We start from the raw sequence: 17,223 nt of genomic DNA on the forward strand, positions 1-17,223 counted from the left end.
TAGGATTTGTTAAATGCTCGCTGCAGCCTGTGGCCTGCCTGAACAACAACAAACACATGTTGATCATGTTCACATAATAATAAATAAAACAACTCTACAAGCAGAAGAAAACTCCCCAGTCACCACTAACTCTCCTGTTTATTTATTGCAGATGGCTGCACTGATTATTTTTACATGATTTGTTCTGTAAAAGTTGGCATTTTTGGTAGTCAACAGTTTTTTATGTCAGTTTAAATTACAATTTCAGTGGCAATTCTAAAATATTATGGATCATGATAAAGATCTATTGGAGATCTACCCCAACTTTTGGACTGCTCTGCCAGTCCCTGTGGCTCAAGCTGAGAGGAGCTTAACTTGATCAAGTCATACCTGAGGTCACCTATGTTTCAGGGGCGGCTCACTCACCTGGCTCTGATTAGTATCAATCACTCAGTAGGGGAGCAGATTTCATGTGATGACATTATTGATGACTTTGCATCAAGGTTAGGTTTTAATTTTAGTTTGTGTTTTCTGTTCTAAGTGCAATGCTGTAGTGATTATCTTTAGTTTGTTATGTGTGAAATATTTTTGCTATTTAGAATATTTATTATATATTATGTGCATATATTCTTAATATTTAGTTAGTTTAGTTGTTTTTGTATATTTGATTCTATATATTTTGATACAGTATATAATGTATAGTGCTTTACATTCTCACAGCTTCATAGTAATTAATGTAAATATGTGCAACTTAGAAAAATGAATGTTCAATAGTCGTTCTAATAAAACATGCCTGTTTGTAGAAAACATGCGTGTTCGTGCAGGTGGGGTGGTGTGGTGGTGGGTGGGGGGTGGGTGCGCTCAAAGGGGGGCCTCGCCCGGGGAGTAATTCCATGTAGAACCGCCACTGCTCCTCGGGTAGTGTCTGGGCAGTGGTGGGGTTTCCCCCCCCCCCCCCCCCCCCCGGGCGTCATGGGCCGGTGTCTTGGCTGCTGCCGTGGATCTGTTGCTGTCAGGGCAGATGGCTCCGCTGATGATGTGTCGTTCATTACCTGACCCATCTGAACTCAGCCTATTGCGTCCTCTGTTGTTCACGTGTGTGTGTGTGTGTGTGTGTGTGTGTGTGTGTGTGTGTGTGTGTGTGTGTGTGTGTGTGTGTGTGTGTGCGGGTGAGTGTATGTCCACTTTGGAAGTTGGGTGCGGGAGGGGAACCGTAATTGTCAATTGTTTTATACTTGGGGAGGGGGGCTGGGATGCGAATATGGGATCTATGGGGCCATTTTAATCTGTGAAGCACTCCGAGTTGCATTTTTTTGTATGAAAAGTGCTTTATAAATAAAGTTGATTTGATTTGATTAGTATTAATGTTATATTAACTGACCGATACTACTTTAACTGTCTGGTACATGATAGTAATCTGTACTATATTGTGATGCTAGCACACAAATTTAAGCTAACATCGTTAGCTCACCTGCTGCTCCCCCGCTGCTTCTCCACAATCTCTCTGTTTTGCCCGATGGTCTCTCCCTCTGGTTTGTCTCTGCTCTCAGGGGTGTGCAGCCAACTCATAACTTTATGGTTCTGGTCCATCAGAAGTAGAATTATAAACATTTAAAGTTTCATTACAGTCCATGTTTTTCTCAGGATAAAGCTATCGGGACTCCCTCAGCTGATGTCACAATTTTTTTTCACAATGATTTCCAGTACCAGTTGCTCATTTTCCTTGTGTGGTTTTATCTTGATTTTTTTTTTACCTTTAACATTTTAAACAATACATAATTTGGTGGTTAAGCTTCAAATTAACACGACCACATTCAGATCAAGATAACCACGAATGACATTTTGCAAACACCCATCTTTCTTTGGCAGTTTGCATTGTGCTTGTGAGATCAGCGTGGACTTGTGAACATTGTTCTCTTCCAGAAAATACAAACCAGCACATTTTTGGAGGGTGTTTTCTTCTGTTAGGGGTTAGGGTTAGGCCGTACAGATAAACACAAGACCTTCAGGGGGTTTTCATAAGATGCTCTCAGGGTCTTTGTCATCCATCAGGAAACTGCTGGTTGCAGATAATGGCTCTGCTCTACTGTTGTCATAAAGCATGAGTCTCTCCTGGCTGGAGCACCTCAGCTCTCTTTTAAGTGACAGAAAATTGGTACTGCAGGTAAAAGATCCAGTTAAAATGGTGTTTTTTTCTGCATCCAGCTTCGAGGCATCTGTGCCATAATATCTCCGAAGCCGTTTCCGGAAGTAAATGGTGAATAAGCCATAAATTAGCGGGTCCAGGCAGGCGTTGAGGAGGCCAAAGATGAACAGGATGTGGGTCAGTGAGTTGGAAACTTTATCCTTCAGGTCATCAGGAAAGAACCAGTACCACAGGCCCAACAGGTAGTACGGAGTCCAACAAATTATGAAGGACAAAACTATCACCACACTAATTTTCAGAGTCCTCATCCGGGCTTTGGGAATGTTATTCTTGGAACATCTTAAACGCACTTCAGTGGAGGTCACTGGGGTCAAATCAGAAAACAGACAAGAAAATTCAGTTAAAGGCCTAAATATGTCAAAGTACTAAAATAAATGGCTCACATAAAGAACGACAAACAGTTAACGGGTGTGTCACTGCCCCAGTGCCACCCTCTTGGTCCTCAGGGTGATGCCTCTCTTTAGTGCATTTTTCAAACAGGAAGTGTGTTGTCCTTTGGCAAGACGCTACACACACACACACACACACCTGCTGGTGGTGGTTGAGCGGTCCAGTGACTTCTGTCAGTGCCCCAGGGCAGCTGATGTAACTCTTCACCATCATGGGGTAATAACTGGTGTATTGTAAGGTGCAGATTAAAAACTCTTCATATCAACATGTCAATCAGAAAACTCTGATCCAATATGGCCAAATCCGAATGAGATTTTTTTGAGAGAGGTAGTTTTGTCCGATCAACATTCTGATTGAAGTTCATATACAAGCTTGATATCCATGTACACACTATTTGGATTCTTGCACTAATGCGCATGTGTACAACTTTGGCGTGACGTCTGTGACATCTTTCCATCTTTGCAGTATGGAACTAGGATTGGGACAATATTCAGCGTAACTTGTACCAAGTTTTGTAACTTCGAACATGTTTCATCACATGTAACTTTGGATTCGTAACTTGTAACTTTAGTTTTCTAACTTGTAATTCTCAATTCGTACTTGTATTTCTTGTTTTGTAACAGGAACGTTGTATTTTGTACATGTATTTTTTATTTTGTAAAATCAAACTTTTATTTTGTACATTTACTCATTTTGTAACATCAAACATTCATTCAGAAACATGAAACTTTCGTTTTGTAACTAGCAGACTTCCAAATTGAAAAAATCAAGGTACAAGTTTGAAATCATAACTCTCAAAACACACATTCTACAGCTCTGACAGAACCCTGCCCTCCTCTCCCAATGATTCGACAGGAATTTGAGAAACGTGATTGGTAGCTAAGACTCGTGCTCTCATTGGTTCCACCCAAGTTCCTCCCACTGACGCTAGAATCGAGACAAAAAGATTCGTAACACTGTAGATTTGGTTTGTACGTGTAGAATGAAATGTGTGTTTTGAGAGTTTTGATTTCAAACTTGTGCCTTGATTTTTTCAATTTGGAAGTCTGCTAGTTACAAAACGAAAGTTTCATGTTTCTGAATGAATGTTTGATGTTACAAAATGAGTAAATGTACAAAATAAAAGTTTGATTTTACAAAATAAAAATACATGTACAAAATACAACGTTCCTGTTACAAAACAAGAAATACAAGTACGAATTGAGAATTACAAGTTAGAAAACTAAAGTTACAAGTTATGAAACATGTTCGAAGTTACAAAACTTGGTACAAGTTACGCTGAATATTGTCCCAATCCTAGTTCCATATTGCAGACACTCAGGAAGAGTCGAAAACATGATTGGAAGTAAACAGAAGTTATTCTCAATAAAACAAAAGCATACAGGTAAAATTGCAAAGGACCATAATGGGGGAAATAATGAAAGTAAATGTAAGTATAATAACCTGATGATTTGGTAATCAGAATATTTTGTGTTTTATCTTCATAAATATTCAATGTATTTTCATAATTAATATGCACTGAGGCATTGAATAAATTTCATTTTGTTATTAGACAATTTCATTGTTCTACAGAGAAGTAAAACATTAGTTAAAAATAGGAAGTCCAAGCGTGTTATGGAAAAATCTATGTTTATTAATTCCTGATCATGGACTCAGTCAACTGGATGTAATGTATTGCTCTATGCATCTGTGCATGCTCATTTACTCATACACACACACATTCTTGTCCCACTCACATACACACACATTCTTATCCCCCCCCCCCCCCACACACACACACACACACACTGACTCTCTCTCTACCTCTTATCTCTCTCTATAAATAAACCTTGTGAACAGATGTTTGAAGCATTTGCTTCGGCATCTTGCCGCAGTTATAACTGTTTGACTTGTCTGCTCATTGTCTCCTTCTCTTTTCACTACAGGAAATGCGTTATTGTTGATAAACATATTGATAAAATCCATGACATTATTTTGTCCTTCGAAAGCCGGGGTCCCATCACCTCGTGGCGCTAAGAACCGACGTCGGAGTACTGTCGACAACCTAAATCTCCTCCAGCGCTGAGTTTGCTGGGGGGTCGGTGGGGTCTTGACGTTGTTAGGAGGAATGCGGATCCACAAACTAATCAAGCCCTGAGTGGAGAGAGACTTGGTGAGACAGGTTTGTTGTTGTTTTTTGTTGCTTTGTCTTGTGGTACCGAGAGAAAATCCTAGGTGACCAGGGGTTAAATTCGGGGTTTTTTGCCGGAAAATATAAACGCAAACAGATTCCTGGAATGCTGTTTTGGTATGGTTGAGAGAGAATGGACCAGGGTGATAACTGAGGGGTGGCCTAAGTGAGAGGTGGCCTGGCTTTTGAGTGTTTAGCCTCTAATACAAATGCAACTTGAGTTGTCATTCTTGGTTGTGTGGTCAGAGAGAAACATAAACAGATTCCAGGAATACTGCTTTGGCTTGGGTTTTTGAGCGTTTTTGCCGAAATATAAACGCAACCCGGGTGTGATAACTAAGAGGTTAAATTGGTTTTTGGAACAGGATCTTTGTAGTACTGTGTGGTAGGTCCATGGATGTGAAGTTACCCATGTAGTACTGTTAAGTAGGTCCATGGATGTGAAATTAGCCATGTAGTACTGTGTGGTAGGTCCGTGGATGTGAAGTTACCCATGTAGTACTGTTAAGTAGGTCCATGGATGTGAAATTAGCCATGTAGTACTGTGCGGTAGGTCCATGGATGTGAAGTTACCCATGTAGTACTGTTAAGTAGGTCCATGGATGTGAAATTAGCCATGTAGTACTGTGCGGTAGGTCCATGGATGTGAAGTTACCCATGTAGTACTGTTAAGTAGGTCCATGGATGTGAAGTTACCCATGTAGTACTGGTAAGTACTGTAGGTCCATGGATGTGAAATTAGCCATGTAGTACTGTTAAGTAGGTCCATGGATGTGAAATTAGCCATGTAGTACTGTTAAGTAGGTCCATGGATGTGAAATTAGCCATGTAGTACTGTTAAGTAGGTCCATGGATGTGAAATTAGCCATGTAGTACTGTTAAGTAGGTCCATGGATGTGAAATTAGCCATGTAGTACTGTTAAGTAGGTCCATGGATGTGAAATTAGCCTTGAATAGAAACATTGTTTTGGTTATCTTGTTGTTGTTGTTTGTTCTGTTGGATGTTGTCTGCTTAAATTGTTGCTTGGATAAATGAGAGAGAGTATGGAAAGCTGTGTACGTGTGGTATCTATGTATGGGGTAAAAAAGAACTCACAAAATACCTTTTGAGTAAATATGGATGAAAGTGAATACCCAGGAAATGTGGAAAGGATCTGAAATTACCAGAGAAGTGATGGAAAACGTGATTTTGGTGACTGCTGACGTGTCACAAATGTATTATGCCTGCAAGGAAGTACAAAGCGGTGGAGATAAATAAAAGGTTGAAACTGTGAGCAGAGCGGAGGCAAGGCCTGCCTGAAAAGCAAAACATTGGCAGCTGTGCTCTGAGCTAATAAGGTCTTATCAATTGAGGCCTGAAGGTTATAACTAGAAAATGAAAATGGAAAATATAATTTGAACGGCTTCTCAAAATTGTAATTTACTTATTTGTTTTTGCTATTAAGCACAGCTGTACCTTATTGCATTTTAGACCCTCTATGTGGATTTCAGTAAGTCCAGTCAAAATACTTCATGTTCAAAATGCGCGCTGTCCACTGAGGTGAACATGTAATAAATTATTTGCATATTATTAGGTGTTCCAAACAATACTTGTTGAAATTTGTTTCCTTCACACATAAAGAAGAATGAGAATAATTGTTAAATGAGTGAGATTGAAGGTTTCATAATTCATGCATCAAAAGGTTGGACACGACCCAAATATTTAATTTCTGGTATCTGGTGATTAAAATAATTTCAACTATAAACTGTCACTTTTAGTGGCTGAAAGGGAAAGGGTTTTAGTTAAATCAATTTGAGACATTAACTGTATATCAGTATACTTGGTAGTAAAATAAGTACCCACATAAAAAAAAGGAAAAGCTAAGAGTGTATGTTTGGGTTAACAGTAATCCCAGACCAATTTAAACTAATGACTTTTGTCACATTGCATTTTATCTCTTTATTTTGTTTTTAAAATCTTCGTATCTGACGTTTTAAACCAAGACAAGGGAGTTCAGCTGATGACAATGACACCTGGGTGGACATGAACTGGTGTGCAGTACCTGTTGAATTCAAAACTGCATTTTGAACACATTAAAAATATCGTTTGTCATCAACTGAATCTTTCTGGCGTCTGTCAAAATGTAGAAACTTGTTCAGATGTCCGATTAGTGGACATTGTAATCAGAACAAGGGGAGAAATTGTCTGGCAGTAAAATTAAACGAGACAGCAGATTAAAGCTGTTGTAGGAAATTTGCATTTATTAAGTTTTAGTTCCTTTAATTCTTCATGTACTCTCTGCATATGAACTTTTAAATGCTTTGACACATAATTTTGCATTCCTCTGTGTCTGGTTAAAACAGCAAGGTTGTTTCAGAAAGACATACATATTGTAACAGACAATATTCCATCAGCCAAGAGGCTGAAGCAAAAATCAGGAAGGTTTTGGAAAATAATTGCTGAATGAAAATATCAAACAAAGAAAAGTAAATGCTTTCAATTAAAAATGTAGTTTGCACACTTGAAAATAAGTGTGGAGGAGCTGGACAGTTGATCTGAGGTTCTCTGTCCTCTGAGATGTAAAACATCGGGCCATGTTTCCTAAATCGGTAGAGATTACATTAGATTACACAGCTGCGTGCCTTTGCTCACTTAGACCTGGGAGAAATAAACTTGTGCAGTTTCAGACTAAAACATTTAAATGTTGGTAGATTTTAAACAACTTAATGAACACAATTATTGCTGAACACATCAAATAAATTTATTGAAATTTAAATCATGTAAAATTGGTCAATGTCTAAACATTACTTTTCTTTAAGGGCAGACGGTATGAAATTACCCACTTTCATAATTTGGTTTTCATGAAACATGATGAATCTTAAAAATCTTTGTACATACATAAATTTATTTTAAATAGGATTTAGATGATGAATGAGTGATTTGGCTGTTTCGTAGTAAATTATTATTATTATTATTTAATTTTAACGTAATTGATGCAGCTTCTCAGGGCCGCATGCCCTGAAAATGAAAATCCCACTGTTTCCTTACCAAAACCCAAACAACTGAGATTGCTGAGTCATGCTGACCTGCTCAGACAGGAGGGATCAGGCATCCCTCTTCGAGTGGGGTGATTATCTGATTCCTTTTGCCAATCTGCTAATTATCTGACGCTTGTGCGTCTGTTGAACACCAATGATACCTTGACTATAAGAGTAAATCAAAGTAATATTTAAGCGGGATGCACAAGCTGCCCCTGATAGGAGATCATAACGGCCTGTCATGGAATATCTCAGATTGGTGTGACGGTTAAATGTTTTGTTTTGAACCTAAATCACCTTATCCTTAGGAAGTTAGAGATTAATGCATGACGTCCTGACCCTTCAAAAGTAGTGATTGTGTTTTTTAACATTATTGTATCTTGAGCCTAGTTTTGGTTTGCTTGCTTCGAGCAGATTCTTAACTCTAATTTCTCTCTGGGATTAATAAAGTATCTTTGAATTTGAATTGAATTTGAATTAAATATCATTAACCCAATATCATTAGAGACTATCCAATATCTTTATAAATGCTGTCCATTTGAGATTTCTAGATATAATGGGTTATCTAGTTTGCTGTTATCATATGACTTCTTAAAGGTCAGGCTCCTACAAGAACCGTGTGTTTAATACATTCACAACTTTGGAGATTCCCTTACAAATGAGCCTTATAAACAAATCTCCCCATTTATGGTTGAAGTTACCTCGACTTGATTTTGTGCTCATGAATTCAGTAATGTCCACTTTGTGATGAGTTATTTTTTTTATTTATGAAGATGTTACATTAACTGAACGTTTAAAGTATCTAGCTCTTTTAAGTTATGAAACGTTCTCTGAATTGTGTTATCTATCCATTTCTACACTAGATTAACTGTTTATGTGATTAATATTGAAATCCTTCCAGGTTAGTGAATGCTTTCTGCTGTTTTTACAAATTCTTTATTTTGCCCCTACTTTTGAGCAGAATAGCTCCCCCTTCCTTATCACCTCCTTAATTCAACAAGGACAGGGCGGCAGCTCATTGGACAGCCCTCGCCCTTGACTCCATCATTGTTTTGTTATTGCTAGACAAGCATTATAAGATGACACTTGTCCTAAATGTCCCTTAGGTTTGATCAGTGGCCTGGTGACCTGACACCTGTTATTTGATGGTCTCATTAATATGAGAATACATGATTACATATGCATCTAGTAGTTTTTACTTTTGTTAGTCTTTTATTTTTGTTCATTTTTTGTTGTTTTCTGAGTATGAATCCTTTAGTTGTTCATTATCACATTTAGTTATACTCCCCTGCGTGACCCTTTAGCTACTTAGGGTTCTTCCCCGAGCACTTTCTAGGTTCCTGTGGTATAACCATTTTTACACAAAGTACACTTTGGTAACTTATGAATTATTTCTTTGTTTTTTCTTTTGCTTAGAACGTCTTTTCCCTTCCTGAAACCGTTACAATCTTTTCAAACACCTTTAGAGTTTTGTGTATCTAAGAACACCATCAGTTGTTTATTTTTGACTGATCACTGTTTCTGTGTGACGAATGAGTTTTATTTTCCTTAAAATAATCTGTTGTTCAATTTAACGTACTGAGTTTTATTTTGTTTGGATAATTCTGCTGTCCAAATTTGCTTGTGCAGCTCTAATTTAGCTGTATGTATCTCCTGTTGACAAATTTTACACATTATTTGAGTAGCATTATTGAGTGACATTGCACGTTGTTGATGTGCTCTGAAGTGACCTTACCTTATTGAATCTATGTGGATTTGAAATATTATTTTTATACTTAGGACTGGTATCGTTGTTAGTTGAGTCCAGTGTTGAAAGCAAAGAGATTAAACTAGGAAGTTACTAGAGGTGAAAGTTTCTGGCATAATGAGAGCGAACACGTAGACTCTATTTTTGTTTTATTAGTTGGGGAAGTTGACAAGCTCACCCTTTGTCCCAGATGGGTTGATTCTTTTGATTTCATTGGATTTAAATTTTTGCTACAGCTCTTTTACTACTGTTTCTCCTGTTACTCCTAGGTGATGTAAATCACTTTTTGTGTATCTTTCTGAGCATTCCTTCTCTGTGGCCGTCTCCAAGTTTAGGTCCTCCTCCACCTCCCTCGCCCATGGTGTCCCACAAGGTTCTGTGCTGGGGCTATGCTCTTCCTCCTCCATCTGCGTCCTCTTCAGCGCTTCCTGAGCTCCTTCAAAGGAATCTCCTACCATCTTTATGCAGATGACATCCAACTGTACATCTCCTTTAAGCCCCATGAGATGTCTAAGCTGCAGCTGTTACACACCTGCTTAGACTCTATCAGAACCTGGATGGTGGGAGCTTTCTTCAGCTGAATGAAGATAAGACTGAGATCCTCATCTGTGCCCCAGACAAGCTGGTTCCCAAAGTCAGAGACTCTCTTGGTCAGCTTGCTTCCCACACCAAACCTTCCGTCAGGAATCTTGGCGTGACCTTTGACCCAGCTCTCGCCCTGGATTCTCATGTCATTTCTCTTGTTCGCTCCTCCTTCCATCTCAGGAACGTTGCTAAGCTGAGTCCCGTTCTGTCCCGCTCTAAACTTGCAACACATTCTCACTCCCAGTGCATCAAAAACAAACGCTTGGTCAGCCACCCTCCACGTCAGACCCCAGATGCCAAAAGTGCCCTTTTTCGTTTCTTATGTGCGAAAAGGGTTTTTCCCTTATTTGACTGCAGATCCCAGTGCAGCGTTACACTGACGCGATGGGATGTCCGCAGCCAGGGCACCAAACAAGCTCATTGTACCTCACCTTAACCTTATCCTCTTATTTAACCTTCCCATCACCCCTATCCTAACCTTAACCATCTTGCTAGCGAACACGTTAGTGATGTGTCGATTGCTCTAAAAGCCGGCTCTATGAAGTGAACAGCGGGAGCTGCCTCGTCATTGGTCGAGTTTGGACCGAGCCAACGCGAGGAGGAGGTTTCAACTACCAAGGTGGAGGTTAAAAATAGAGGGTATTTGTAACCTCCCCCTCGCCAGATGGTATGTTCTAACATTCCCCTTGGGCGGCAAATACGAAAATTGACAGTCAGACTCTTACTGCCAGAGTCAGAATGCGTGGGAAACATACGCTTGATCGCAGTGAGAGTAACGTTTTAGGTAGCAAGAGGGTTAACGTTAGGATGAGGGAGAGGGGAAGGTTATAAATAGCGAAACGTTAAGGTTTAGGTGCGGTTAAACGAGCTGGTTCGGTGCCGCATCAGCGGATATCTCATCACGCCAGTTTTACGCTGCATTGGGATCTGCAGTTACAAAAGGGAAAAACCCCTTTTCGCACATAAGTAACGAAAAAGGGCACTTTTGGCATCTGGGGTCTGACGTGGAGGGTGGCTGACCAAGCGTTTGTTTCCGATGCTTAGGGTGTGAGAATGTGTTGGAACTTGAGACAGTTCTCCACACCTTCATCTCCTCACGCTTAGACTACTGTAGCTCTCCTTTCACGTGTCTGAGCAGAACCTCCCTGAACCGTCTACAGGTGGTTCAGAACGCCTGTGCTCGGCTTCTGACCAAGTCCTCCAAACACACCCACATCACCCCACTTCTCCTCCAGCTTCACTGGCTGCCAGTCAACTTCAGGGTTCATTTCAAGATCCTGGTCTATAGGGCCTTACATGGACAAGCACCATCTTACATTGGTGATCTTCTTAGTCCCTACACCCCCAGCAGGTCCCTGAGGTCCAGTGACCAAAGCCTACTGGTTGTGCAGCACCAGGCTAAAGGTCAAAGGTGACAGAGCATTTTCTTTTTCTTTCTTGCTTGCTTTTTTTTAGTCTAAACTTACAGTTGTCCCTTTTCAGCTGTTTTGAGATCTCATAGAAGATCCTGCTGTAGCAGGTGATCATGATGACCAGTGGCAGCAGGAACAGACATGCAAATGTAAACATGTTGTATGCGGTTTCGTGCCATCCATCGATGAAACTTCCCTGAGTTGTACACTGGGTGAACTCCTTAGGATGGGTGATGTTCACAATGTGGAATAGAAAGATCTGAGAAGGAGAAAAATCAAAAGGAGATTCAATTCATACGCAGACATTTTTTTTTACCAGCAGAACCTTGTATTTACTCTCATGTAAACTAACTCAAAATAAATTTAAAAATATTTGTATTTCGGTTTGTTTCAATTCAACGTCTTAGATGGGCGAAGAATGAACGCCTTACCTGAGGGACGGACAGCACCACACTCATGCTCCACGCCACGCTAAGCATGATTCTGTTCCTCACTCTTGCTGTATTGATAGCTAGAGGGTTGACAATGGCAGACTTCCGGTCTAAACTTATCACCACTGTGACAAAAGCGCAGGAGTACATTGCCAGCAGCTTGAAGAACATCAGAAACCGGCATGCAAAGTCTCCAGCAAGCCACTGGACTGTGGTGTTCCACACAGCATCCACAGGCATCACGATAAAGGTCACCAGCAGATCGGCCACTGTCAGGTTGATAATCAGGACCTTGACGTGGGATTTACGTTTCCCGTCACAATGTGCCGCCCACAGAACGGCCAGGTTGCAAAAGGCTGATACGCAGAAGAGAATGAAGGTGATGATGACTCTGACCTTGGCTGCGGTAGTGAAGGTGGGCAGCAGCAGGGCATCGTCCCCGGATGTCCAGTTGGAAACGGGTGAGGAGCAGTTGCAGCTGATGTTGGCCTGGTGGTCTGCCACCACATTGGAAATGGTGATGGCAGGGCCGCACAGACAGCTGTTCATTTTCTGCCACTTGCATAAATAAGAAACCTTTTCCTTTTCAACTTCAGACGTCAGAACTGGTCACAGAATCAAAGCAAAAAGAGGAAATTAGCCATAAAAGATACTTAGACATCAGCAGAGAAAAAGAAACTGGTACTGAACATACTAACAACTTATATAATCAAGGAACAAACATGTTGTACAACTCAGCTGAAATATGAAAACATGAATGCAGTCAATGATTTCTTCTTTAAATCACAGATGACATATTTTACCCAGAAACGGAAAAGCCTCACACACAACAACAAAGACAGCATAGGAGTAAATTATAAAGCTAAAAACATAAAAGCAAGACATAATTACATTCAAGGTTAACCAACCATAAAACAAGTAAAAGCACAAGAGATAAAAGAGAAACAAGTAAAAACTAACTGAGTAACGTTAGTGAGCTAAAAAGTAATGAGGAATGTCACAAGCTGCTGCTAACAGAGAAGCACTGACACATGAAGACAGTTGTGGGAAAAGCCAGGCTAAAGTTGTGTGTTTTGACGGCAGACTTAAACCTACAAAGGGAAGGTGCCCGATGCTCATGGAGGGCCAGAGAGTTCCAGAGTTTGGGGGCAGCGTGTGAGAAGGCACGCTGCCGAAGACTGTTAACTTTCCTGGCAGCAGCAAAGTGACTGCCTGCTTCTTTGGCATCGATATTACGTGATGGCATCTTCCAGCCATCTATCCATTCTCTTCCGCTTATTTGGAGTCGAGTCGCGGGGGAAGCAGTCCAAGTTGAGTGGCCCAGACTTCCCTCTCCCCAGCCACCTAGCTCTTCCGGGGGGATCCCAAGGCACTGGCCAGCCGAGATGTAGTCCCTCCAACGTGTCCTTGGTCCCTCTTTTGGTCTCCCCCAGTTTTGGCATTCAAGGAAAACCTCAGCAGGGAGGCATCCAGGAGGTATCCTGACCAGATGCCCAAGCCACTTCAACTGGCTTCTCTCAATGTGGAGGAGAAGTGGGTCTACTCCGAGCCCCTCCCGAATGACTGAGCTTCTCACCCTATCTCTAAGGTCCAGACACCCTTCAGAGAAAACTCATTTGGCTGCCCGTATCTGTGATCTCATTCTTTCGGTCACTAACCAGTCAGCCTGTGTCTTGAGGTGAACAGCACACTGCTAACCCTTGATGAAGCAGGCTCAGGACAAATCAATGTCTGGTGACCTCTGACACTGATGTGGACATTTCCAACGCTACATTTATAAACTATATTTTTTATAGTTTTCTTGTTTTTAACTCAAGTTTGTAATCATCTTTCATTTGTTTTATATTATAATTTTATGACTTTATTTTTCAGATTTTAATCTATTTCTGTTTATAAGATCATTATTATTTCATAGCCGGGCTTTCGCCCATGGGGCCTGGCCAAGCCCAGCCCGAACCGGATACATGGGCTCATCCAACTGTTGACCCACCACCCGCAGGAGGAACATGAAGGGTCCGGTGCAATGTGGATCGGGTGGCAGACCGAGGTGGGAGCCTTGGCGGTCCGATCCCCGGACAAGGAAACTGATTTTTGGGACACAGAACGTCACCTCGCTGGCGGGGAAGGAGCAGGAGCTAGTGGCAGAGGTTGAGCGGTACCGGCTAGATATAGTCGGACTCACCTCGACACATAGCATTGGCTCTGGAACCCAAGTCCTTGAGAGGGGTTGGACACTCTCCTTTGCTGGAGTTGATCCGGGTGAGAGGCAGAGGCTGGGGTTGGCTTTTTGTTAGCCCCAAGACTCTCTGCCTGTGTGTTGGGGTTTACCCCGGGGGACGAGAGGGTAGCTTCCCTGCGCCTTCGGGTTCGGGGAACGGGTCCTGACTGTTGTTTGTGCTTATGGGCCAAATATCAGTTTAGAGTACCCACCCTTTCTGGAGTCCCTGGGACGAGTGCTAGATAGTGCTTCATCAGGGGACTCCATTGTCCTGCTGGGGTACTTCAATGCTCACATGGGCAATGACAGCATGACCTGGAGGGGTGTGATTGGGAGGAACGGCCCGCCTGATCTGAACTCGAGTGGTGTTTCGTTAATGGACTTCTGTGCAAGCCTCAGTTTGGCCATAATGAACACCATGTTCGAACATAAGGATGCCCATCGGTACACTTGGTACCAGGGCAGCCTAGGTCGCAGGTCGATGATAGACTTTGTAGTCTTATCATCTGACCTGCGGCCGTATGTTTTGGACACCCGAGTGAAGAGAGGAGCGGAGCGGAGCTGTCAACTGATCACCACCTGGTGGTGAGTTGGATCAGATGGCAGGGGAAGATGCCGCGTAGACCTGGCAGACCCAAACGCATAGTGAGGGTCTGCTGGGAACACCTGGCAGAAGAACCTGTCAAGACGGTCTTCAACTCCCACCTCTGGCAGAGCTTTGACCGCGTCCCAAGAGCAGTGGGGGACATCGACTCAGAGTGGGCCTTTTTCCACTTTACGATTGTTGAGGCGGCTGTTGCTAGCTGTGGTCGCAAGGTGGCCGGTGCCAGTCGTGGTGGCAACCCCCGTACCCGCTGGTGGACACCAGAGGTTCGGGGAGCCGTCAGGCTGAAAAAGAAGGCCTACAGGGTGTGGCTGGTCTTTGTGTCTCCGGAGGCAGCAGACAGGAACCGGATAGCCAAGCGGGGTGCAGCAGTGGCAGTTGCCGAAGTCTCGGGCGTGGGAGGAGTTTGGTGAGGCCACGGAGAAAGACTGTCGATCGGCTCCAAAGAGGTTCTGGCAAACTGTCCGACGCCTTAGGGGAGGAAGGCAGCAACTCGCTCACACTGTTTACAATGGGGATGGGGAGCTGCTGACGTCAACTGGGGCTATAGTCGGACGGTGGAAGGAATACTTTGAGGAGCTCCTCAATCCCACCTACGCACATTCCGAGGAGGAACCAGAGCCAGGAGACCTGGGGATGGACTGTCCAATCTCGGGGGCAGAAATTGCTGAGGTAGTCAAACAACTACACAGCGGCGGAGCCCCGGGGGTGGATGAGATTCGTCCTGGGTATCTCAAGGCTATGGATGTTGTAGGGCTGTCGTGGTTGACACATCTCTGCAACATTGCATGGTCATCTCCTGTGGAGTGGCAGACCGGGGTGGTGGTCCCCATCTTTAAGAAGGGTGACCTGAGGGTGTGTTCCAACTATAGGGGGATCACACTACTCAGCCTCCCTGGAAAGGTCTACTCCAAGGTACTGGAGAGGAGGGTCCAATCGATAGTTGAATCTCAGATTGAGGTGGAGCAATGTGGTTTTGGTCCTGGCTGTGGAACTGTGGACCAGCTCTATACCCTTGCAAGGGTGATGGAGGCGGCATGGGAGTTTGCCCAACGAATCCACATGTGTTTTGTGGATTTGGAGAAGGCTTATGACCGTGTCCCCAGGGGCAGCCTGTGGGGGACGCTCCAGGAGTATGGGGTGGGTGGCTTTCTGTTAAGGGCCATTCAGTCCCTTTACCAGAGGAGCATGAGTTTGGTCCGTATAGCCGGTAGTAAGTCAGACCTGTTCCCAGTGAGGGTTGGACTCCGCCAGGGCTGCCCTTTGTCACCGGTTCTCTTTATGGACAGAATTTCGAGGCGCAGCCGTGGTCTGGAGTGTGTTGAGTTTGGTGGCAGGAGAATCTCGTCTCTGCTTTTTGCGGATGATGTGGTCCTCCTAGCTTCATCCAGCTCTGACCTTCAGCTCTTGCTGGGTAGGTTCGCGGCCAAGTGTGAAGCGGCTGGGATGAGGATCAGCACCTCCAAATCTGAGACCATGGTTCTCGACCGGCTTGCCAACTCCGGGTCGGGAGAGAGGTCCTACCTCAAGTGGAGGAGTTTAAGTATCTCGGGGTCTTGTTCATGAGTGAGGGTAGGAGGGATCGGAAGATCGACAGGCGGATTGGTTAAGCATCTGCAGTGATGCGGACGCTGAGCCGATCTGTCGTGGTGAAGAGGGAGCTGAGCCAGAAAGCCAGGCTCTCGAGTTACCGGTCGATCTACGTCCCAATCCTCACCTATGGTCATGAGCTTTGGGTAATGACCGAAAGAACGAGATTGCGGATACAAGCGGCCGAAATGAGTTTCCTCCGTAGGGTGGCCGGGCTCAGCCTTAGAGATAGGGTGAGGTGCTCGGACATTCGGGAGGGACTCGGAGTAGAACCGCTGCACCTCCGGATCGAAAGGAGTCAGTTGAGGTGGTTTGGGCATCTGGTCAGGATGCCTCCTGGACGCCTCCCTGGGGAGGTGTTTCGGGCATGTCCTGCCGGCAGGAGGCCCCCGGGTCGACCTAGGACACGTTGGAAAGGTTACATCCCCAATCTGGTCCGGGAACGCCTTGGGGTCCTGCCGGAGGAGCTGGTGGAGGTGGCCGGGGAGAGGATGGTCTGGAGCTCCCTAGTTGGGATGCTGCCCCCGCGACCCGGATAAGCGGAGGAAGACGACAATGACGACGATTATTATTTCATGACTTTGTGTTTTATTTTGTTTTGATCTATGTGAAGCATTTTGTGATTTGATATCTGTGACGAGTTTAACGTAAATAAAATTTACTTACTACATATGTGCTCTTGGCATCACGGTACCGCAACTCGATGATCGACTTTGTTGTTGTCTCATTTGATCTGTAGCCACATGTCTTGGACAATGTAACATCTTATAAGTGGTTACTTCTAATAAATTGTCAATAGAATGTAAAGGTATTCAATAAAAGGTTATATTACATAAAAATATGCATTATCAATATTATTGAGCCTTTGAAATT

The 17,223-nt window shown here is 43.3% G+C and overlaps 1 protein-coding gene across 1 annotated transcript; it reads right to left on the minus strand.

Annotated features, from left to right (window-relative positions):
- Positions 1–950: 950 nt before the first annotated feature.
- LOC107372612 (gonadotropin-releasing hormone receptor-like) lies at positions 951–12,519 on the minus strand. Its single transcript, XM_015940832.3, has 3 exons — positions 11,939–12,519; positions 11,562–11,766; positions 951–2,489 (listed from the first exon to the last, which is right to left on the minus strand). Exons 1-3 carry the CDS (start codon positions 12,485–12,487, stop codon positions 1,996–1,998), a joined length of 1,248 nt encoding a protein of 415 aa, XP_015796318.1. The 5' UTR covers positions 12,488–12,519; the 3' UTR covers positions 951–1,995.
- Positions 12,520–17,223: the final 4,704 nt, after the last annotated feature.

The sequence above is a fragment of the Nothobranchius furzeri genome, chromosome 9 (assembly GCF_043380555.1).
Source record: "Nothobranchius furzeri strain GRZ-AD chromosome 9, NfurGRZ-RIMD1, whole genome shotgun sequence".
In the NCBI taxonomy this organism is placed as follows: Eukaryota; Metazoa; Chordata; class Actinopteri; order Cyprinodontiformes; family Nothobranchiidae; genus Nothobranchius; species Nothobranchius furzeri.

Bases quoted from the DNA above. Each gene is read 5' to 3' on its own strand.
- LOC107372612 (XM_015940832.3), bottom strand. From the start codon at position 12,487: ATGAACAGCTGTCTGTGCGGCCCTGCCATCACCATTTCCAATGTGGTG. The intron at 11,767-11,938 runs GTAAGGCGTTCA...TCTCCTTCTCAG, and splicing joins TGGTGCTGTCCGTCCCTCAG to ATCTTTCTATTCCACATTGT. The intron at 2,490-11,561 runs GTAAGTTTAGAC...ATTTGACCCCAG, and splicing joins ACAGCTGAAAAGGGACAACT to TGACCTCCACTGAAGTGCGT.